Genomic DNA, 22,023 nt, shown 5'->3' with positions numbered 1-22,023 from the left:
GGCACGACTGCCAATCTTTGCGACTGACGAGTGCACCCATAACATTTAGCACCAAAGGCAAATACTGTTCAGAACCATGAAGCTCCTCGGATTGATCGCTGCTCTTGCTACGCTCGCGTTGGCTGTGCCACAGCCCGTCCAACACAGCTCTGGCGTACCAACTGGCAACGTCCTCAGCAAGCGGGCCACTTTCTGCGGACCACAAGAGTACCTCGAAACATTCTGGTTCCTGGTCCAAAATGGGATCTCGGAAGCAGCCCCTGACGACGGCTCCCAGTGCGTTACTGTCGTGGGTCAGTTCGACTCACTGCTAAGGTGGTCCACGTCCTTCACGTGGAATGGCGCCTCGTCGACGCCCAGGTCCTACTCGCGCGCCGATCGCTGGAGGTTCCAAGTGGCCTCTTTGTCCGAATTCCATTCCCTCACGACCAACTGGAAGTGGAGGTAAGTATTGAGATGAGAAACGTACATCCTGGTCCCCTACTCACAGGCTTTTCGCAGTTACACTGGCTCCGATGTCAAAGCCGCAGTCCTCTTCGATATCACTGGGGGCGGTAACGGTGCGCCGCTGTCAGGCTCATCCTGTCGAACCGCGACTCCAGACTGGAGTCTCCAGGTATGGCTCGGCAAGTACGGCGACATTGCCCCTACCAGCACCACCAGCTCACCGACCAATATCGCCAACATTGGCAGCCACGCATTCGACGTCTACAAGGGGACCAAGTCCAGCCTCACAGCGTACACCTTTGTAGCCAACACGACAGTGACCGATTACAGGGGCGATGCCGTCGACTTTGTCCGGTGGCTCGTCGCCAACGAGGGCTACACAAACAGCACTTGTGTCCTCTCCTTTTCCGCCGGTACAGAGATCTTCGAGGGGACGGATGCCACATTCAACACCGCCCAGCTATCTGCCGAGCAGTTCATCCGCCCAGTTGCTGAGCCAGTTCCTCCCATCTCGACGACGAGGACGACGACGTACGTCCCGACGCCGACGCCGACTGCAACTTGTGTGCCAAAGTGGGGACAGTGTGGCGGTATTGGGTATGTTGGACCGACGTGTTGTCAGGCTGGAAGCACCTGCACTTTCTATAATGACTGGGATTCGCTGTGTAACTAATGCGCATACTCTGGAGGTGGGATTTATGTGTTCGACGGGTTGCATTTCGCAGGTTCGTGCCAGAGGGGTATGACGAGAGTCGCGACGGGACCTTAGCTGCAGGAGACAACTCGGGCAGGTGTTCAAAGGGCTAAGAAGTGAGCTGCCCAGGTAGCGACTCCAATCATTAGAATTCATCACGGTAGACAGCCTCAGGCTTCTCTCGACGGTGCCAATGCAAAAGAGACTCGCAAGTGGCCGCATCGCCTGAAACCTACGCAGCGGGCATGTTCTCCGGCCTCAGCCAGTCAAAAGTGTCCAAAAGCTCAAAGTTAAAGTCCGCCTGCGTCGAAAAGTCGAAATCAGCCATCTCCAGACCCGGCGCGCCCTCGGGCGGGGGATTCAGCGTCTGGTCGAGCACGTGCTGCACGAGCGCCCTGCAGTGCGCGCAGAGGTTGCCATTGGGGGCCTCGTCGCCAACCCATTCGAGAAAGCCGACGAGGAGGCTCAGTTTCTGGACGATCCGTGAGCGATCTATGGACGGGTTGCTGGGGTGGGTGCCGCGGAGAGTGGGCTCGAGGAGCTCGAGGCAGAGGATGCCACCTCCTGGCGCGGCGAAAGCCATGACCTGACAGCGTCAATACATAATCGCCTGAGATTGGAGTCTCCAAGGTGTTTGTGAGGAGCGCCATGGTCTTGAAATACTTACTAGCCACTTCAGATCTGACTGTACGATACCCAGCCGATCCATGTTCGTCCATGTCATGAGCGTCGTGGTGACCATGTCGAAGCTGACCGAAAGGAGCTCGCCGCTGCTGTTATGGCCACGACGAACGAGCAGTCTCTCCAAAAAGAACAGGTTCTGTAGGTACTCGAGGCGAATAATAATGCGGCTATACAGGGTAGCCATCTCGAGGGATGCATCCTTGATGTCGTCAGGTTTGAGGATCAGTACATCAGGGAAGCTGGCCCAAATCGCCAGATGCTGGGCCTTGATATTTCTGTGGCGGCCGGTTAGTTTGCCTCCTTCACGGCGCGCAGGATTCTGACTTACAGCAACGCCTCGATCGACGTTGTGCCATTTCCCATGGCAATCTCCATAATCTCATCGCGGATGCTCGCCATCTTCACGCGTGCTCTGATAATGGTCGTCGGATACAACGCGCCCTCGGTGTTCCATCCATTTGCGTCCAATGCCGCCACTCCCTGCATCATGGTCGCCTCATCCGCCAGCAGGTACTCGTCTCGCAGGTCGAGAGGTGGCGGTGTGCTGAAGTACCTCCGACTGATCATGGGCGGCCGGCCGACGAAGGACGACACAACCTTGTCAATGTTGTAAACGCAATAGAACAACCTCCTGCGGGTTTCAGACGCGAGCGATGGGATGTATGGCTCCGTGTTTGTCTCGGCATGCAAGCCCAGGAACGTCATGAGCGAGACGCTCTCGGCGTGGTATTGCCAGCAGGACAAGCCTGGAGAGTCACGTCAGTACTCTCCCGAAACGGAAACCCAGGGTGAAAGAACCGAAACTCACTCGCATCACCTGCAGAGACAGATTCGAGAATCATCCTCTTGAAGAAGACATACAGAAGCATCGTGTTGCCCGACTCGGAATGCGCGCGTGCCAGCTCGGCGCAATTCTTCAGGCACTGCTGGTGCATCTCGTGCTTCCTCGTAAACCCACAGCTCATTGAGCCGACCGGGCCGAATGGCTGCTGGGTGTAGTCGTGGACGATGGCGCCCATTCTCCAGTACGTGAACAAGACGCCGAGCGTCTCCCACCGATTGTTGTGACCGGAGAACTGGGCGGCCCACTCGACGGGATCGCGTTCGTTCTCGGAGAAGGGTCTCCTCGTGTTCTCGCAAATAATGTGGGCGAGCTTGGTGAGCTTGACATCGTCGCGGCTCTCGTCAAAGTAATCCCCATACACCTTGTACAGCGCTTCCAGGCTCTTGAGCGCGACAGGTTGGGTCCAGCCATCGCAGAGGTTGTAATGGGCTCTGAACAGGGACCGACCTCGCTTCTCGTCGGGAATATGGCGCAGGACGGCGAGACACGTCTCCAGGACGGCAGGCGTCAGCATCTGGCTGCGCCGCGCGTCTTTCGGGTCTTTCCGCGCTTCAAAGTCTAGTGATACGGTGACCGTTTGCGGGTGGAGGAGCGAGAGGTTGCTGCGCGCTTCATCGTAGATGCCGCTGAAGGACGTGAAGCCGAGGAAGCCAGGCGCCGTGTTCACGGGTTGGGGGCTTGCATTGTCGGGTGTCTGGAAGCCGTAGACGGCGACGGCGTCTTTCGGCGCGGACACTGGGCGCGTGATGACGGCGACACTTGATGTCGAATTTGGCGATGGCAGCCGGGAGCTGCGAGGTTCGGCTTGCGAGGTGCGATGCACTTTGACCGAGGACGCGGCCGGGGGCGGCGATGAAGTCTCTCGAGACCGCTTACGCGTCGGGCTCTCGACAATGTACTCGCAGGCCTCTGGGTTCTTTCCTTTTCGACACCGGCTGCAGACGGGCTGGCCATGATCACATCCCACCTTGCGCTTTCGGCATGGCTCGCACGCCTGAGCGCGACCATTCTTCCGGTACAACAGCGAGCTTCCCAGGGGGTCCATCGAGATGATTCGTCTCGGCTACAATGCCACGTGTTTCCGAGACAGAAAAGGGTACCCTCAGTGCAGCACGACTGCCACGAGCTTGTCGGCCGTGGCTTTGGTGTGGTGGTGAGAGTCCAAGAGTGTAGTGGAGATGTCGGCGCAAGATTTGGCTGTGATGACTTTTGAGCCGAGCTCGGCTCGACCAGAGTCTCCACTCCCGAATTCCCGCTTCCATAGATGTGAAAAGGCCGCCCCAATCTTGATCTTGAATGTCACAGTCTGGGAGCCTGGCACAGTGTCCCTGGTTTTCGCCGGTTAATCGAGAAACGTTCAATAACACTATTTCTGACTTGGGGCACATGTGATACATCCTGAAGTACTAGCGTGGTCATCATTGACCACCGCATCATGACTTGACGCAATATCGTTGAGTCCAGGCCCACCAAGATGCGCAATCCAAGGTCACATCAGCGTTGCTCGGCCTGGTGTCAGGTCAACTGCTCCTCAAGATAGCCTGGACCACACCTGCATTCGTCTTCGTGGCCATAGTAGCAAAAAACCGGACAAAAGAAAACTTCCCTAAACACTAACGAAACCTTGCGCAGAATCCTCCACCATTACTTAGCCCCTTCAACAACAAAACAAGCTTCCTCCTGTGGTGCCGCGGCGGCCACCACCCTCAACGACTCAGGTTCACCTTGGCTCCATCCCGCCCTTCTCTGAACCGCCAGTCCATCACAGCGACGTAGGGGGAATGTCTCTTGACAATTCCGCCGCGAACAAGCTGCTGCGACTCGAGGTCGAAGCAAGGACCGCCATCAGCCGTTTTCTTGTCGTTAGCTGCGCAGAATGGGTGCAGCGTCTTGTCCGACATGTGGCAGAACATCTCCTCCTTGGCGTTGGCAAAGTCGGGTCCGCGCGACGACTTGCTGCTGCAGAGATAGGCGGCGCTGTTGCCAACGAAGGAGTCAACCACAAGCCAGTTAAACGGGTTCTCTGGTCCTGGGAGATCCTGGCTGGCTGAGGCAGGGTCGCTGGCCGTCGATGGGCCGCTCAGGGCTGCGGCCTCATTTCCTCCGTCTTGTTGGCGTTTCGAGTGCCGTGCCCGCCCTTCACCTACGTCTAGGTATCCTTCCTTTCCCCAGGGTCTGTTGAACAGGTTCTCCACTCGGCGACTTTGCGGGCAGCCGGCCCGGGAAACATCTTTGTACTTGTACTCTTCACCTCTTGCCAGAGCTTCGGCTCGTCTGTGGTTCTCCTGACGAATAGTGACCACTTCGCACTCTGTCCAAGGCTTCTCCATGGGGGTCCGATCACCCGCTTTATGATGGGCTTTCTCCGCAAACTTGGCAATCATCTTTTCGTAGTCGGCTCGGGTAAAGTTAACTGCATGCTGAGGTGTTTCCGATTTCTCGGCGTCCTGTTCGATTTTCTCTCCGGCATTGCGTAAGAGTTTGATATGGCTGACACCGGATGATCAGCAGTGCTCAAGGACTTCGTAACCACAAGTGGCGAGGAGACTTACTGCCGGTAGCCCACAATATTCGACGTGTAAATATCGGGATACTTGTGCATTCTGAACACGGCGCTGTCGGGGTCGCACGTTCTGTGGAGAATCTTCTGGAAGGATGGCATGATGTAGCTCTCTTTGCCATCTCCCGTTGCGCCTGGACGCTTCTGCGGCTTGTAGCTGGGCCAGTGAATCTGAAACCCGCTGTTAGGATACTGTTTCGCGTAAGAGCTGCTGATCCAGATGCATTTTGGCTCGTAACCATCGATCCCCGTGAAGCCCGCGTCGCGAAGTCCGCTGAAGTACCAGTCCTCGCCGCAGAGCTCGCCAGTGTCTCCAGTCCACAGGTACCCGTCCCCTCCCGGCGTCGTCAATGTCGCCCATGCCACGCAGACAGGGACTTCGCCGCCGTTGAAGACTGTATACATGGCTTGTTGGTCCTTGTACGCGCGCGGCTGAGCAAGAGCCACTGTGCCTTCAGAGATGCCGTCATTCTTTCCCCGAACTATGGTGCCCGAATCACCTTTGAAATCATGGTCGCCGATGAAATCGCCGTTGGTATTGAACAAGATACTTTGGTGACACGGTCAGCGCTGCTTCCGCCAACAAGGCCGGTCCCCTTACACGTTTCCCAATTCACTACTGGCATTGGACTTGATGGTGAATTTTCCATCCTTTTCAGGCTGGCTTATGCTAATGCCGACTTGCACCTTTGGCTGGAACACGATTGGCTGGTACACGTTTGGCTGGTACTTGTTTGGCTGGTTCTTGTTTGGCTGGTACTTGTTTGGCTGGTACTTTTTTGGCTGGGGGTTGCTTGCCGTCGCCGACTTGCCGAGAAGCTTCACTGCATCCTTGCCAGGCCCGTAAAATCCCAGAAGGCCCAAGAAGGGCAACGCGGCCATGAGGAGTGGTGGCAACATGATCTGCGACTGGCCTTGGTCAATCCGTAGTTGGGATCGGGCGTTTTGTTCGTGGGCGTTATTTCCAGTGTTGGGTGAATCAGAGACTTCGAGACAAACTTGAACGAGAACGGAGGCTGATCGAGGACGCAAGAAATCAGAGAAATCAACCGATTCCCATCTATAATGTACTTCGCGCCCGAGAGAACCGCCAGTACTCGACTATCCGCTTGGTCGCTTTGAGATAGCTCAAGCGCTGCTCCATGCACACGAGACTTCGGAACGGGATGCAGAGTCGAAGTCTGCTCCCGTTGCTGTTCTTATAATATGTATCCTGGTAGGCTCGCGATGTTTAGACATTATTGGCTTGTTCACCTGCCCGGCGCAAATTACTTCAGTGTATGGGAAAGCATATGCTTAATGTAGATTAAGTTGCGGAGTTTCTCAGCGTCAAAACCCAAAACTCGTCATGTCTTTTATCCGCAGAGAATCAGCCGATGGCTTCAATGCAGTGGCCTGCGGAACCTAGAGCCTAACCTCAACCTTACATAATCTACCTATAACCCTTACTATAGATATAGAGATAACCTAGTATGCCTGACATTATTAGGTATTATAGCTTATTTTGAATGTACTATAGGGTATGTTTATGATTTGGTTGGCTTTCAAGCCCATTTCTGCCACGTTAGATGGGTCCTTTTGGTCCGCATTTTCTGTACCTGAGATCAATTTCATTTTCAAAGAAATGGGTGCAACTGCCGGGCAGTGTGACGCTACCGAGTGTCCGGGGGTTACGAATACTCTTTACACCGAATTTCACTGTTGCCTTGATCAAGGTCAGTGCATGTATCTAACAAAACACCATCACTCTCCCGGAATTTCATGAGAAAGCCTTGAGTCAGCATCATCAAGGGGATTCGATCCACAGGAGTTCGGAGACTTCAATGCTCTCCCAACTCTGGCATTCCAGCCCTTAAACCTCATCCGCACCACGCCCCGCACCACTGCAGGGGACGAGTGGCAGCAGCAATGACAGGCCGGCATTGGCGTGGGACAAGGTTCATACTGCGCAGAAGCCATGCCGATCCGTTGCTGCCATCGGAAACCAGTGCCCCATACTCGGCGAGAGAGCACTCAGCAAGAGGACAGCCGATGTTGCGAGGTGGGTGCTCGATGCGCCAGCGGATACGGTAGACGCAAGAAGGCCGAAGAACTCTGCATCTGCGCGGAGGGGAACTCAAGCGCCTGCTGGTCAAATGGATCAGCATGGACAAGTCGACAGTATCCGAAGCTCATGCGGGGCACGGCGCCACGAGGCTACGTCTGGAAGGGGCGAGTTCGGCCTGTGAGACAGGAACTGCTGGTTGCGTGTATTATAGGGAATACCCCGAATGAAAATTCTCTCCAACAGCGTCTCTAACACGATTTCGCCCGCTCTGCTCGGATAAGTGAATGTGGAGGCGCCTCTGAACACAAATCTTAACCCTTTCGTGGCTACACCGTCAACGGAGTACCAGCCTGGTCCTTCAAAAAAGCTCCTTCTCTTTTCCCTTCGGTTCTGCTTCTTCGATTCCCGAGAATGAAAAGTTCTGTGGCAAGTACACGCCATGGGCTGACGTGCACGGGTCGGGATTGAATTCAAAGTCTGCTCCAAAATCCATTGGAGCAGCACTGTACCCATCCTGGCCATAGCCATGGGAATCCATAAACTGACTGAGGGTGTGGTCATCGCCACCATTCATGTGAGTAGACTCGTCAGCAGTGAATTGCGTGTTCTCAGCGGCTGTGCTGGGGGGTCCCACTTCTGGGACCAGATCAGGCGATGTCGTTTGCGGGACCCCTCCGGTTTCTTCCAGTGACTCTGTGAATACAGAGAATTTTGCGTTCATGACCTCTTTACAGACGTGCTTGATGATTTCCAGGTGAGAGGGGCTGATTCCCAGGCTCGGTTGGTAGTCTGAGAGCTTTCGATCGATTTCATAGGGGACCGATTCAGAGAGATTACCGTGCAACAACTGGAGTAGCTCGTTGTTGGGTAAAGTGCTGGTCGATGATACGTCGCAATCTATCTTGCAGTCAACAGGAGGTCTTTTATCACCATACGTTGCGAGGTAGGTGACATACATGGCGACGGTACCTCGTCTGAGTTTGGGAATAGTATCTTGTACAAATTTGTCCAGCGGACGTGTTCTGGCTGTCGTTGGATCCCAACTCTAGACTTGACCTTGATCTTGGTTTCTCTATCAATGCCGATCGAGGTGCCAGGATCAGGTATGATTGGGCATTGCTGTTCAAGACAAAGATGTTTGTTCAACTGATCTATAGATCTGAAAGTTGCGTGACACCGCGGGCAGCGCTCATGCACATGGTGGCGATAAAGGTGTTGCCTATATTCTGTCAGTACCTCGTCTCGAAGTTGGCATGTAATCATGTTGAGTGGAGGGTCTCAGCAAATTGGAATTGCATACTTCACCAGCCGTACTTCTGGCCAACCCTTTCTGCAGGCTGTCGGCAGCAGGTTAGGAGGGTATCGTTTCGAGAAGGGGCATGCATAGTTTGCATTTCTTTGGCCCTTTTCGCCCAGTTTCGGACGTTTGCCGTGTCCGTTACCCCGCCCCTCATCGACGTCCCGACCGTCGGCCCCGCTATGACGCCGTTTTCTGTTGTCAGCTCCGCCAGCCCCGGAACCGCCGGAGGGCCCCATGCACTGGAAGGCTCCGCTGCTATTTCCTGCAGGCGCGTTGCCGCCGGTGGTGCCGTTCGCCACGGACTTGACCCAGGCGTGCACTCCGGACGGGGTCGCCGACGTCTGCTCTTTGGCCGTGCAGTTGAAGGGGTCGGCTTCGGAATCATTAGAATCGACTTCGTCTCCGTACATGTAGTGATCATCCGACTCATCTGTCGTATCAGACATGATTTCGTTGTGGAAAGCTTCTTCTTCAGAATCTATCTCCATAGGGGCAGGAACAGACGACGCACGGGTTGCCGGGGAGTGTTCACGGGGGGTTGCCACGAGGTCGCTCGCAGATGCCGTCTCAGACGTGCGCTCGGAGCTTGAGAGAGACGCTCCAAGCAAGTTATGATCCCGTGCTTCTGTTTCGAGAAAATCGGGCACCCGATCGGCGGTGGGCCGCGGGCCACTGGAACCACCACTGGGCTCCACACGGGCTTCCTCAATTATGCTGAGGGTTCGGCGTCTTTTGGGCTCGGAGCTAGGCGATCGATCGCTCATTTGCCCTTCAGTTCGAGTTCTGGTTGGCATAGGCCTCGTAGCCACAAGAGTACGGCCTGTCCGCCCGAGAGCTTTTACAACAAGCCCTGCCTCAACAGGTCTCCCCTTGATTGCGGAAGCTCTGATAATCGGAGAAACAATTTCCATGGCTAGAGTACTGGTTTTGCGCTTGACAGGAAGGCTCAGAGATAACACTCCATTGAAACTTTGCTCCGTTGACCGATTTTCAACGGTCGCGCTAAGAGTGGCGAAAGCATCCGGAACGTCACCCCTATCGACGTGTTGGTCCAGTTGACTACGTCTCCCCCGAGCCTGCGACGAAGCAGGACTCGGTGGTCGCGGCCTTCGAGAACCCTCGTTCTCGTCTTGCAGATGCTGCTTATCGCATCGGCCATGAGGGTTAGCCCGTGTAAGAAGGTACAGGAGCTTTTGCGCCGTGCTGATCGACGAAAGTGGAGTGTCGTTATCTTTGGAGTGGTTTTGCTCGGCAAGAAAAACCAGCTCGGGCTGTGAGGCGTGCATGAATGGAACAGCGTGCCAGCTACAATCAGAAGATGCTGCAGAGGCCATGGTTGAAGCTCGCGATGCGGAGGTAAAAGCTTCGGAGGCGTAGGACTTGTCTGTGCCGTCTGTAGACCGTCGTGTGACCTGGCTGAGAATTGAGTCGCAAGACGAAAGGCTGAGGAATGACTCGCAAGACGAAAGGCTGAGGAATGACTCGTCACGACAAGAAAGTGAAGCTGCCATGTTCGAGGTTACGATGATTACAGGCCCGATGCCGGCGTTGACCATATCATTGCGAGGGGCTTGGTGGGTCTCGGTTCTGAGCCTATATCCTTGTCTGCCCAGACCATCTTCCAGACCTTTAAAGATGATTAGCAACGAATCGTGGCAACAGGACAAGTTTAATACCATTAATGCTCAGTATATCGAGACCACGGGACACATCTTCCGGCCGGGCAAAGATCGTTGTAGAACGAGATAAGTCGACACAGGGTCTCGATATCTCAACTGCGACAATATCGGGCGAGACAGAAGAAGCCTGGGCGGCCTCGCCTTCGCTGTCCGTAATGCCCTCAGTATAAATATCCCTTGTTGGAAGGTCAGACGAGGTAGCGGCTGCTGGACGCCTATCGGATGGAGTCGATTGCAGGTGCTGGGAGTCTTCCTTTGGAAGTCTCAGGGCTTGCTGTTGGCTTTCGGGGTGGCTTCCGAGTGAAGAGCTTAGGTTACTCTCCTGAAATAAATACTGCGACTCGGCCGCGATGGTAGGGTCTTGGGCAGTAGTCATTTCCACTGGGGGCGATGGGGCAGGTCTCCCTGGCGCAGAACTCTGTTTTGATGCTTCCCCAAAGAGAACGTCTGTATTCGGCTGTCTTAGATTAGATGCGCTGTCGGAGTCCCTGGGTTCGGGTTGACAAGCCCTTTTGATGACTTCGGGGGTGTGGCGGATCGGCAGGGCTGGTGGCGGTGCCCATCATGGCGGACCTCTGTGCAAGGTGGCTAAGATAGTGTGAGTGAGAAACCACAACAAGGAATGTATACGTTAGAGCTCACCTGAGATTGTCAGCTTGCTAGATATGTTATTATACTTGATTGATTCGGTGAGCGCTCCTCGTTGTCTGACAACGGGAGGGATGTGGCGCCCCAAACTTGATGGATGGGGAGGTTGATAGCTCAGTGAAGAAGAGACGAGGAAGATAAATCAAGACACGACCCATCGAGAAGAGGCAGTGGTGCCCATAGAGAAGTGGCAGAGGTGGTTCGCGCACCATTCTGTGCAGGCTGCATGAAATGCACGAAGAGCCGGGCAGAGGAGCCTGCCAAGGAGGCCCAGAGTGCCTTGCTGCACACCCAGTGAGCTGCTGCACATCCTGCGAGACCTGCAGACCCAAGACTAGGATGTTTTGCAGGAGCTGTGAATCTGACATGGAGTAGTGCGAAACTCGCAAAACAGCCTAACCTTATGATGATGCGGACTTTTTCTAAGCTGTCATTTTTCGCCGGCACTGATTTCGACTGGCTTTGCAACCCGGGATTCCCACGATCGCTGATCTCAGGATGCTTGACTGACTTTGCAAAACTACCTTTGAGCATCAAATGGACCACACGATCAAGTATAAAAGAAAATCACTATGGTGCCCACTGCCATGTTCCGTTTCTCTCCTGATCACATACCATCACCATCAACGCCATCACAAGCATCACCATCGCCATCACTACAAGCACCACCATCGGAGCCGACAGCTTTTGCACCCCCCCCCCGGAAAAATCACCACACCCACACATAGACCCATTTTCTACTTTCAACATGCCACACAAGACTCCGGCCAAGTCCTCCCGCAAGTCTTCACACAAGGCTTCCAGCCACACCGAACTCAACCTCGACGCCGTGAGCGAGTAAGTCTCCTTCTTTCGTGCCGGGGAATGTCAGGGCACCCTCTCTGACAAAGCGTGATGCAGCCAAGGCGTGGGTGACACCCAGGCTGCCCAAGGCGCTCCCCCCCAGCAGCGTAGCCATGGAGCGCTACCTGCAGGAGCCGAACCCGGTGACTGCCAGAATCGCCCTCGGTGGTGGTGGGCAGATGGTGTGGCGTTGATGTAGGCACTTGATTGGTGCCTGGTACCCAGAAGCAGCGTCTAGGATGAGCCAGCTCATGAAGGACGGACGCAGAGGGTGAAATGGTGGGGTCGGGTTTAATGGAGTCGGAGGCCTCGTCGCCTCGTTGCCTTGACAGCTGGTCGAGATAGATCGCAGGGGATATCATGGCGTTGGTTCAAGACTTGGTGGGCGTACAATGACGATTGAGAGTTGAAGTGAGGGATCTATAAGTAGCGCCATTTGCATCAACTTGATATCTTTCCGTTCCTTTCTTGTGTATCTTCGCTGGGATGGTCAAAGATATACTTGGTAGCAAAGGCTTTCTTTTTTTCTTGGGAATCAATTGGACATTCAATATCCTCACTGTCCCTGACCTCACTGTCCCTGTCCTCACTGTCCCTGGAAACCTGACATTGCCGTGCGGCCGAGCCTCACCTGCATGCCGCCAATTGGACGGTTCTCGCTGGTCTGGCCTGTCGGTACTAGACCAATACGGCCGTCTTAGCAGCTTCAAGGACATGCCGTTGTGGCAAGAGAGGTCAACACAGCGTTGCTTCCAGAGGACTTGACGATGATTTATCAAATTTTCCATCTATATCAGAGTTGTATTGGATGGACTTTGCTGTCAGCGTAGCCCTGTCCACAGCTCAGGCTGTGGCTGGGAGCTCGAGACAGTAGTGGCAGTGCTGGATTCGGAGCAGAGTGAGAGGTCTTTTCCACGTGATCCACAGGCAATAGGGGTCGGAATACATCTGAATTCAGGCGCTCCGCAATCCTTATATACACGTTCTCGTAGTCTTAACTCTCAAACTGCCCCAGGTTCTGTGGCTCCGCAGGGCCACCCGACAGGTACATTTAGTTGTGTCCGTGGTGTGAGTTGAGTGTTGTATTCCAGGCTACGTGCTCCCTATAATCAGTGAGCCCCATATCACTGGTAGCTCAACACATGGCCAAGTGCAACATCAACGAACATTTCTTTTCCCAACATGATGATCAATATATACAGGTGAATCCTAAGAACAGGCACAACAGTCCTATGTACACGCATCCCAGCCCATGCCCGTGATCCTCACACCAAGCACGGCCTGCCCATCCGCCTAGCACTTAGAGGCACTGCGAGTACCAAGCGTTCTGCACCTGGCACGTGTACGGCGCAGCGCAGACCTTGGGGCCGGTCCAGCCCTGGCCGCCGCACTGGCCCCAGCGGACCTGGGTCGGGCCGGCGGGGGCCGTGGTGGTGGTGGGCGGGGCGACGGTGCTGGTGGTGGTGGCGGGCCGGGACGTGCTGGTGGTGGCGGGCCGGGACGTGGTCGTAGTGGCGGGCCTGCTCGTGGTCGTGGGCGCGGGCGGGGCGACGGTGGTGGTGGGCTGGGGGCTGCCGTAGAGGGCGTTGACGCGGGCGGCGTGCTGGAAGACGAGGGGCTGGGCCTCGGCGTCCTCGAGGTAGATGGTGAAGCCGTCGTCGTGGTTCTTGCCGTACGAGTAGCCGCCAAAGCCAAACTGCCAGTAGAGGTCGGGCATCTCCTCGCGCAGGGAAATGTCCTGCCAGCGCGAGAGGACCTCGACGCGGCCAAAGGGGCTCGTCTGGCCGAGGTACTCCTGGCGCTTCGAGGCCGTGAGCCAGCCGTACTCCTCGTGGATGACGGGCTTGCCGGCGGCGCGGGCGGCAACGGCGTGGTCGACGATCCACGTGTCGGTCCAGGCGGGCGTCTTGGACCACCAGTCGGGGTACGAGTGGAAGGTGCCAAAGTCGACGTTGGGCAGCTCGAGCTCGGCGTCAAAGTCGTTGCCGTCGGAGCCGTTGTACGCCCAGTCGGACGAGGCGCGGTTGAAGTGGCCCTCGGTACCGGTGGTCACGAGATGGTTGGCGTCAATGGACTTGATGTACGTCGACATCTCGTCGAGCCAGTCGATGATCAGGTCGGTCGTGCAGGCCGGGCCGCGGGGCAGGTTGCGGGTGCCATCGGCGCCGCAGCGGGCCTCGTTGGCCACCTCCCAGGCAAAGATGGCGGGGGAGTTCTTGTAGCGGCTGACGACGGTGGAGACGTAGTTCTTGAAGGCCGTCTTGATGGCGGGCAGACGGTAAAACTGGAGAGAATTAGTATGGAACCACATAAAGCCCGAGGGCAGCACTCACATCGTCGTGGTAGCGGCCGCCACGGTTGACGGTGTAGACATCCATGCCGCCGTAATCGGCCCAGTTGTTGGTGAGGGCCAGGATCAGCTTGATGCCGGTGTCCTCGGCAGCCTTGACGACAATGTCGAGGAGCTTAAGGTCGATGGTGACGGTTCCATCGGCGTTGAACTTCTGGAAGATGGTCGCCTCACCTCCGGTGCCGTAGCGGGGCAAGCCGCCAGAGATGGTCGTGGCGTTCTGGTCGTGGAAGGCCCAGGTTCGGATGACCTTGAGGCCAGCATCGAGAGCAGCGTCCATGCCGACGACGACATCCGAGTAGTGGTCGGTTCCCCACTAGGGATGCTCGTTAGTACAAAGCCATGGATCAAGGCGAGCTTGGAGGCTTGCATACCACATTGAAGGGCCAGTAGTAGGCGTTGCTACCGGCGAAGATGAAATCCTTGCCGTCGACCTGGAACTTGTTGCCCTTGGTCGTGGCGAAGCCGGCAGGCACCTGCGCCGCGACCTGCTGGCCGGCGAGGGCCAGGGCCAGAGCGAGAAGGGACGAACGCATTTCGATGTGTGGGAAGGATTGTCTCGAAGAGTGGTGGCTGTTCTCCTGGCTAGGAAGATGCAGTAAAAGAGATGCTCGCTACCAGTCGAGGCCCACGCTGGACGGTATTTAATGTTTGCCTCTGCCCACTGTTACGTGAGGGCATTCAGACCAGAAGGGGCAAGCCCGGAGACGGATGAGCCGGACCCCTCGAGGGTGGCCGATCGCCAAGCCGAGCGGCGATGGGCCGTCATCCTGCTTTCGGGGGGCACGGAGGAGGGCGGCCGGCTTTGGTAGACTGATGGTGGCGGAGTTTGAACTCAACGAGGACTGGCGAGCGACTGGGGGCTACCGCTTGGTCCCGGATCTGCAGGGTTGGTGCAGGCTCGATTCTCTTGGTGGGGAGGAGGCCATGAGGGGGCGGTCTTGGCGCATCACCGTGGTGTGGTCGCTGCTATGGGGTTGGGCGATGTTGGTAGGACAGGCGTTTGGGCGTCGACTCCACCAGGGATGTTTGGTCGAAAAGGTTCAGATGAACGAGTCTCTTATTGGCGGCTTGGTGTCGATCCTGAGATTTGTCTGAGTGTCTGTTTCCAACCAAACGGGAGTTTTCATTTCTTACCCTTTGCAGCATCCAACCTCGATTGCGAACAAGAAAGGCTGGCGTCGGTATCTGTAGGTCGCAGGCAGCTAGCCATGTTAACCTTGGCGGCGATTGGACATCGTGACAATTTTGCAGGGGTATTGACTCATGCCGGGCAAGGCCCAGAAGGGACAGCGGGAGAGGCCGAATTGGCGAGTGAAGCCGATTTGCTTGGACCAGGCAGTGCTTGCGAGATGAGGCAGTTTGCGCTCAAAAGCAGGCTGACGTCGCGGAAGCAGAGAGGCGTCTGGTGAATGGAAGGCGTTGATGGAGTATTAGTAGCCAGGTGTCCCCCGGATGCCTGGCTCGTTAACCTTGAACGAACCATCCCACCTCGGATGCCCATCAGACACGATCCAGATCGGTGTAGCCCGGGTCCAGGGTCTTTGAGTCATCGTTGGTAGCGAGTTTGACGGAGCAGATGACGCTGCATTGGCTTGGCGTTGGGCCGGGACACTTGGAGTATCTGGGACATCATGCTTGTTGTCGTCGGCGGTAGGATCCGTCGGACAGGTGTGTAGGCCGTCGGATAGGCAAAGGGACCGTCGGACAGTTGAGAGGACGGGAGTCTGGACCCTGGAGCCGATGTGTCTGGGGAAGGATGGAGCGGAGAACAAGGCTGGCGTGTGACCTGGTGCCTGGCTGCCCCGGTGAGGTTCGGTCTGTGTCTGGTTGGGCGGGTTGACGGGACGTTCAGGGCATAGCGGGCAGCCCCAGCAGGCCCTCGACGCTGTATCGGGCTTGGTGCGCTCGGCTCAAGAGGCCCGCGTCCCCTTTGGGGTTAGCGCTGCCCTGCGCTGCCCTGTCAAGATTGCGCTCCCCGCTTCGATAAGAACACGTGGAGATGTTTGGCGATGCGATAAGAGAATAGCGCGATCCGCGAGGCTCCAGACTCTGAAGAATAAAAGTGCCACGGCGCGCTGTTTGCTGCCTCGGCGTGGATTGTCTGGAGTGTTCTCGAGCTCTGCGACTTTGACTGAGACTGTGACTGCGACTGAGACTGCGACTGAGACTGCGACTGAGATTGCGACTGAGACTTGCGACCGTGCAACATCTGCCGAATTGATCGTCACCATCGCATAACGACCCCTCATTTGCGCCAATCTACCACCGACACTCTCGATAGTACCCCTTCTACCACCCTAGGTACCTACCTAATTGCAACCTTCCCCGCCCCGTTGCCACAGTCAAAATGGTCGTCGCCCTCCTCACCGACGCGGCCAACCGCGCCATCGACATCGCCAACACCCTCGAGCCCCTCCAGCGCATGGGATTCCTCTGGACCTGGTGCCTCGGCGGAATTCTCTTCGCCGTGCAAATGTCCCAGATCGGCGAGCCGACCCAATGGACCAAGCTGACCCGTGAGCAAACGTGCGTGCTTCTTTCTGTCGTGGCAGCCCCGATCCCGCTCGAGATCCAGCTCGAGAACCAGCTCGGGACCAGCTCGAGAAACCCAGACTGACAGACCGCAGACCCTACTGGCTCACCTTTTACGGCTTCCAATTCGTCATGCTTACCTTTGGCGCTTTCCCCGTCTTCCGCGACCGCCTCGACGGTCTCTGCTTCGGCTACGAGGAGAATGTCCTCAACGGCATCCTCATTGGCTTCATCGCGCTCGAGGCCGCCCTTGTCTTCTACGCCACCTTGCACTTCCTCACCCGCGGCGGCCGCGTCGCTGCGCAGCCGAAGAAGGCCTAGTCGGTGGCGATGATGACGATGCATGCAGAGACCTTCACGAGGACGCTGAATGAGTAGACGGACATGTGTGACTGGGTGGAGGGTTGCTGTCGTCGACGAATATCGATGCACTTCCTGATCTGGGCCTGTTCATAAATGGAGATGACTGAATATACAGACTTCATACACATGGTGCCTTGACAGCTATGAGAGTTGACACGTCGTGTACACCAATTCCCCAGTACTTCGGAGGTTGATCGACGATATCGATTGTGCGTCCATTGACATGGACACTGCTGCATGACCGACTGCGACGCACTTGCGAGCTGAGCGTGCAACTGCATCCGATGGAGGCGTGGAAATTCATGGCGCTATCATGCCAGACTACCTAGGCCTCCACGAAAGGTTCTTCAGTACATCCATGCGTCGCCATGATCCATTGGGAACACCATGTATGCTCAAGAAGGTTGCAACCAGAACGCCAGACATTGTCAATATGCACGATGGGGTGACTCGAAATGCACACTAGTGAACGGCCATCAAAAGGAGACAGCCAGATACATCGTATTCCGTATCTTTGTATTCAGCCAACCCAACCCTTGATCGCGGCTACTAGCACCCAGGGAGGTTACTGAGAAGGACAGCAATATCAGGATTCCCGCCCACGTTCCTCAGCGGCGCCGTTCGGTTCTTAAACAGCAATTCAACCAGCCCGACCGTGATCTCGTTCATCGCACCCTCAACCCTCTTGCCGTCCAGCTTACCAAACAAGGCATCCACCCGAGGCTGCGACGCCGCGAGGACCCGATACACCGTCAGCAGCAGCTGTATGTCGGAAAAGGCGTAGTGTTTGGTGTCCCTCATCGCCAGCTGCATCTTGGCGTCCTTGAGGTTGCCGTAAAAGTCCTCCCAGAACGGCACCGGCGCCGAATCGTTGCCGATGGACTGGGACACGAGCACGAACGATTTGCCCTCGAAGCCTTCCGCGTCCACGGGCGGGAGGATCGGGCCGTCGAAATTAAGGCCGCCGACGACGCGGGCGACGTGGTGCGCGGCGGCTGCGGCGGTGGAACCGCCGAACGAGTGCCCCGAGACGACGACTCTGTGGGGGTCAAAGGTGCCGGGGAATTTCCCGAATATGGAGTCCGTGAGCGTCTTATTCGACAGTTGGGAGATGAGGAAAATCTCATCCGCAGTTCGGACCTGGACATTCAACGTTTGTCTTCCTTGTGTGTCTGCTCGCTGTAGCAATGGTCTTCTGGACTGCGAATTACCTCTAGTCCCTCGAGAGTGACCGTAGAGTTCGCTAACTCCGGATCAGATGAGAACGCAGCGCTCCCGTCCGGGAACTCCACCACCGCGGTCTCGTATGTGTGATCGAGCACCAAAACAATAAGACCCAGGCTCGACAGCGACCTCGCCATCGCACTATACATGAACCTTGTGCCGCCCAGACAATGCGAGAACACGACCAAAGGGAATTCCTCTTTGTCGGCGATTGCATCCAGGTAGATTGTCGAGATATCGCAAAATGCCATCTCAAAAGAGGAGACCATCGCTGGCGGCAAGCCGAGCAGCTCAGCAGGCCTCGCAAAGACGCTGGCCGTCAGGGGAGGCATGTACGGCACTACTTGCGACTCGCAACCATACTGTGATTCGATTGGGAGAAATACTGAGGACATGAACCGGCGTGTGGTATTGGCCTCGGGCGCGAACGGGTCGATGCGAATATGGTCGACGAGCTCGACATGCTCGACGGCAACGGCGTAAGGACCGGGTGGCTGGGGAACAAGGACTGCGCTTGCAACCTCGACGACGAAAATAAGGTTTAAAAAGAAGCATCTTGGTTTTGTAGTAAGAGTTACGTTTCATATAATTGTCCAGAGTGTTGTTGGTGTTGGTTCAATGGTATTGTCAATACTCTGCCAGAGGTCCTTGAGCGTATATTTATCATCATTCAAGCAATATATCACGCAACATGATGATATTGTTGAGCTTTCGCGATTCATTCTGCATCAGGGGTTGAAGCTGACATATCGCAACATTGAGAAGCTGGTGGTTGATTCGTAATGCTCAGCCACGAAGGATCACGGCGCCGAGAATGACGCCCTCACTGAAATGAATGTGTGGCAGAACCTGAGCCCCTCACCCTATTCACCTGCTTTATTCGGCATTCTGTTGCCTAAAACTCCTTCAACACGATATCATGTGCTCATCACCAGCGGTTTGTAGCGAGGGCGTAGCAACGATACGTCACTGAGGATGCTTCTCAACACGTAGGCCGCGCAAGCTTCCGCGGCTGCATGCTTGAAAAAGCTCTTGGAGACGGTATGAACCATTGCATGCAGATACCAACACCCTTTACGGAGTATCATGAGCATCAGGCACGCGTGGCGGTGGACGTGCAGCCTGATAGTGTGCTCGCATGCCAGGTCGTGGCGTGGGCAAGTTACCATAGCCAATGCCTCGCTAATGGCTTCTTGCCTCTCTGGAAGCTGCAAAACTGAAAGAGTAGACTATTTCCCATTCCGCCTACGATTGGTGGGATGCAGGTTCTCAGTGGTGAACATACCCAACGCAGGCACCAAACTATCTTGTGCAAGGAAAGGCAGGAAAGACAAAGTTTTGCAAGCCCAACAACAACCGGATGAGAGTTTAACACACATAGAAGCAAGTGTGGGACTGGATTTGAAAAGGGAGCAGCCCAGTCTAGTGGCTTCTTTCAACGTCGATTCAACATGTATCGTTTTATCTCAACTGGATAGCTGCCGTAAGGCACCTATGACCAATTGAGGGCTGCTATCAAACCCCTTTGGGGCCTACGTAACAGTCACCCTGGACCAACTTGTAATTGTCAGGCGACCCTGCGGAGCCGCCAAGGAGGGGGTCAACCAGGTGGCTAAGGGCTACGAGAAACGTATATATATAGGCTGCGGAGGGCCAGAATCCAGATGTATTCCAACCCCTAACTTGAAAGCTATCACCTGCGGACTACGTGCGGAAGACCTCTTCACTCTGTTCTACCCAACGCTCTGACAGTAAGGTAGTACTAATACTGTAAGATCTCAAAATCGAGATTGAATACCCAACATAACCACATGGCCTCAGTAATTAAGTGGGCACGGCTGGATTTCTTCGAAACTATTTACATGATAACGCGCCCATTCGAGTCCGTTCGCTCGCTCAATCACTTCTGTCATGCAGACTTCGTAACCCGCAGATCCTTGGCCCAGACCAAAGCTTCTGCTAGCTTTGTAGTTGAAAGTCCACACTCACAATTTCTCCTTCCCACCTAGCTTGGCAGTCATGTCTATTGCCAGACTCTTGGTGGTCGTCGTACATGTATATTCTCCAAATTGATGCGGCGCTCCACTTTGAGTGGGTCCTTTGTCGGGGCCGGAAGGGACCGTGATAGAGAACCAAGCGCAGCGAGGGAGAAGTTGTAGGGAAGGCCCAGGGACCAGAGTTCGAGAAAGGGCGCCAACTGCCTATCAAGAGGCCCCTAATAGACAAACAGTTGCTTTCTTCACTCGTCGCGAGGCTCCTTTGACACTCTTGAATTTCTTCACAAGGCCCTTCTGTCGGGCCGGTCGAGCGATGGATTCCGTTTACACAAACTTTATCCTTTCTAGTCGCCGAACGTGCTTCATGAAGTCTAACCTTTTATGTTCCTGACAGAACTTTAAATCCCTGCAAATGTCATGGTTATGTCTCAAGCCGGATTGACAGTACAGTCTATTCCAAAATGTGCACAGAAAAGCCATCTTGAAAGGAGGTATCTTCCCGAATATTTCATCGCGTCTTTGAATTTTGACACTGCATGGTCAGTGAAGTCCTATGATGATGATCCCACAGCACCAGCTCCTGCTCGTCGGCAGAGCTGCCGAGTCATTCTTGGCGCCAACTGCCTAGCTTTGGTCCAATTGCTTGATTCAACATGTCAATGCACTAAAACAGATGGACGCTCAGCACAACAGAGATTTCATAACAGAACGAGGGCAGCAACTTGACCACCCAGCTGTCGTGGTGCGCCACCTTGATCGCCATGTCCACTCGTGTCTGCACGTGCGCGAACAGTACAGGAAACAACGGTTCATGTTGCGCATCCATGTGTTGATCATACGGCGGCCTGCTCATCCACCTCGCGATGCTGGTATTTTCATGCATCTGGGGTGTGGCATACATGAGGTGGCAAAGGCGAGGATATTTCACAAAAGCGGATATCAACTACATCGGTGCGAACCGCAGCTGAGGTTGAACACAAGCCTTTCTCAGCCTCAAGCTGTTGCTGCGCATTTTGCCGAGTGCCTGGCGAAACACATTGCAGGTGCCCTGACTGGCCGCAGCCAAGGCGACTGTGATGGGAAACGCACTTCTCACTGTGTACCAGATTGTCAGTCTCCCTCAAAGCAGCGTCTTGGCTGCTGCACAGCAACCGCGGCTCCGAGAAACCGTCTGATCGAGTCAGCGCAGCACGGCGAAAACGGGAGCACACGGCTGGTGCTGCTTGTGGTGTCCCCAGGGTGGGCGCATTACACAAGCGTCGACACGGGAGCGCAGAGTTCAGGTCCGTGGGACGACAGCGGTCGTTGAGTGGACCAGACGCCGCGGAATACACGGGTACGCGTGTCGAGTTCCTCGTGTGACGTTGGTTCTCGAGATCGGCCATCTGTCCCTTCATCCTCCGCGACACGTCATTTTCGAGGGTCTAGGGTGTCCCCCCCGTATTGCCAGTACCTATGCGCGTATGGCGGGGGCGCAGTCGCAGGCGCAGAGGCCGGGATGGACGCGAAAAGCGGGAGACGGAGGTTATGAGCGAATAGCATGGCCAGATGGCAAAGTGCCGGACAGGCGATGGGCCATTGTAGCAACTGAAGGAGCCGCATCCATGAGTGAGACGACGGCGTGGGATGGGACTTTCCGTCGAGGTCTCTCGAAGCTTTATGCCTTGTCCTTTATTCGCACTTTGCCATGGGCTTTTGGCATGCCGAGACGGACAACCGCGGCAGAGCGTATCCCTGTGCTAGCAGGCTGGACTGCCGAATGGGTTGCAATTGATCTTCGTTCAAAGGGGGCCGAGCCAGCGTCCCAT

General features: G+C 55.6%; 7 protein-coding genes across 7 annotated transcripts; 2 read left to right on the top strand and 5 right to left on the bottom strand.

Moving 5' to 3' along the window:
• Positions 1 to 76: 76 nt before the first annotated feature.
• VDAG_07289 (endoglucanase A) lies at positions 77 to 1,095 on the top strand (the record flags this gene model as incomplete). The annotated part of the gene is made up of 3 exons (XM_009656194.1): positions 77 to 444; positions 502 to 1,010; positions 1,070 to 1,095. The coding sequence occupies 3 exons, from the start codon at positions 77 to 79 to the stop codon at positions 1,093 to 1,095; spliced, it is 903 nt and encodes a 300-aa protein (XP_009654489.1).
• Positions 1,096 to 1,373: 278 nt separating this feature from the next.
• Positions 1,374 to 3,714, bottom strand: VDAG_07288 (uncharacterized protein; the record flags this gene model as incomplete). Its single annotated transcript, XM_009656193.1, has 4 exons — positions 1,374 to 1,727; positions 1,809 to 2,100; positions 2,154 to 2,571; positions 2,634 to 3,714. 4 exons carry the CDS (start codon positions 3,712 to 3,714, stop codon positions 1,374 to 1,376), a joined length of 2,145 nt encoding a protein of 714 aa, XP_009654488.1.
• A 661-nt stretch (positions 3,715 to 4,375) lies between these two features.
• VDAG_07287 (uncharacterized protein) lies at positions 4,376 to 6,111 on the bottom strand (the record flags this gene model as incomplete). The annotated part of the gene is made up of 4 exons (XM_009656192.1): positions 4,376 to 4,762; positions 4,817 to 5,159; positions 5,222 to 5,779; positions 5,831 to 6,111. The coding sequence occupies 4 exons, from the start codon at positions 6,109 to 6,111 to the stop codon at positions 4,376 to 4,378; spliced, it is 1,569 nt and encodes a 522-aa protein (XP_009654487.1).
• Positions 6,112 to 7,634: 1,523 nt separating this feature from the next.
• VDAG_07286 (uncharacterized protein) lies at positions 7,635 to 10,631 on the bottom strand (the record flags this gene model as incomplete). Its single annotated transcript, XM_009656191.1, has 3 exons — positions 7,635 to 8,250; positions 8,577 to 10,203; positions 10,253 to 10,631. 3 exons carry the CDS (start codon positions 10,629 to 10,631, stop codon positions 7,635 to 7,637), a joined length of 2,622 nt encoding a protein of 873 aa, XP_009654486.1.
• Positions 10,632 to 13,046: 2,415 nt separating this feature from the next.
• VDAG_07285 (mannan endo-1,4-beta-mannosidase) lies at positions 13,047 to 14,632 on the bottom strand (the record flags this gene model as incomplete). The annotated part of the gene is made up of 2 exons (XM_009656190.1): positions 13,047 to 14,030; positions 14,471 to 14,632. 2 exons carry the CDS (start codon positions 14,630 to 14,632, stop codon positions 13,047 to 13,049), a joined length of 1,146 nt encoding a protein of 381 aa, XP_009654485.1.
• Positions 14,633 to 16,446: 1,814 nt separating this feature from the next.
• On the top strand, positions 16,447 to 16,952 carry VDAG_07284 (uncharacterized protein; the record flags this gene model as incomplete). Its single annotated transcript, XM_009656189.1, has 2 exons — positions 16,447 to 16,615; positions 16,720 to 16,952. 2 exons carry the CDS (start codon positions 16,447 to 16,449, stop codon positions 16,950 to 16,952), a joined length of 402 nt encoding a protein of 133 aa, XP_009654484.1.
• Positions 16,953 to 17,543: 591 nt separating this feature from the next.
• Positions 17,544 to 18,550, bottom strand: VDAG_07283 (PAF acetylhydrolase family protein; the record flags this gene model as incomplete). Its single annotated transcript, XM_009656188.1, has 2 exons — positions 17,544 to 18,134; positions 18,206 to 18,550. The coding sequence occupies 2 exons, from the start codon at positions 18,548 to 18,550 to the stop codon at positions 17,544 to 17,546; spliced, it is 936 nt and encodes a 311-aa protein (XP_009654483.1).
• Positions 18,551 to 22,023: the final 3,473 nt, after the last annotated feature.

Source organism: Verticillium dahliae, genomic scaffold (genome assembly GCF_000150675.1).
Source record: "Verticillium dahliae VdLs.17 supercont1.16 genomic scaffold, whole genome shotgun sequence".
Lineage (NCBI taxonomy): Eukaryota > Fungi > Ascomycota > Sordariomycetes > Glomerellales > Plectosphaerellaceae > Verticillium > Verticillium dahliae.
This window is presented reverse-complemented; position numbering and strand designations above follow the sequence as displayed.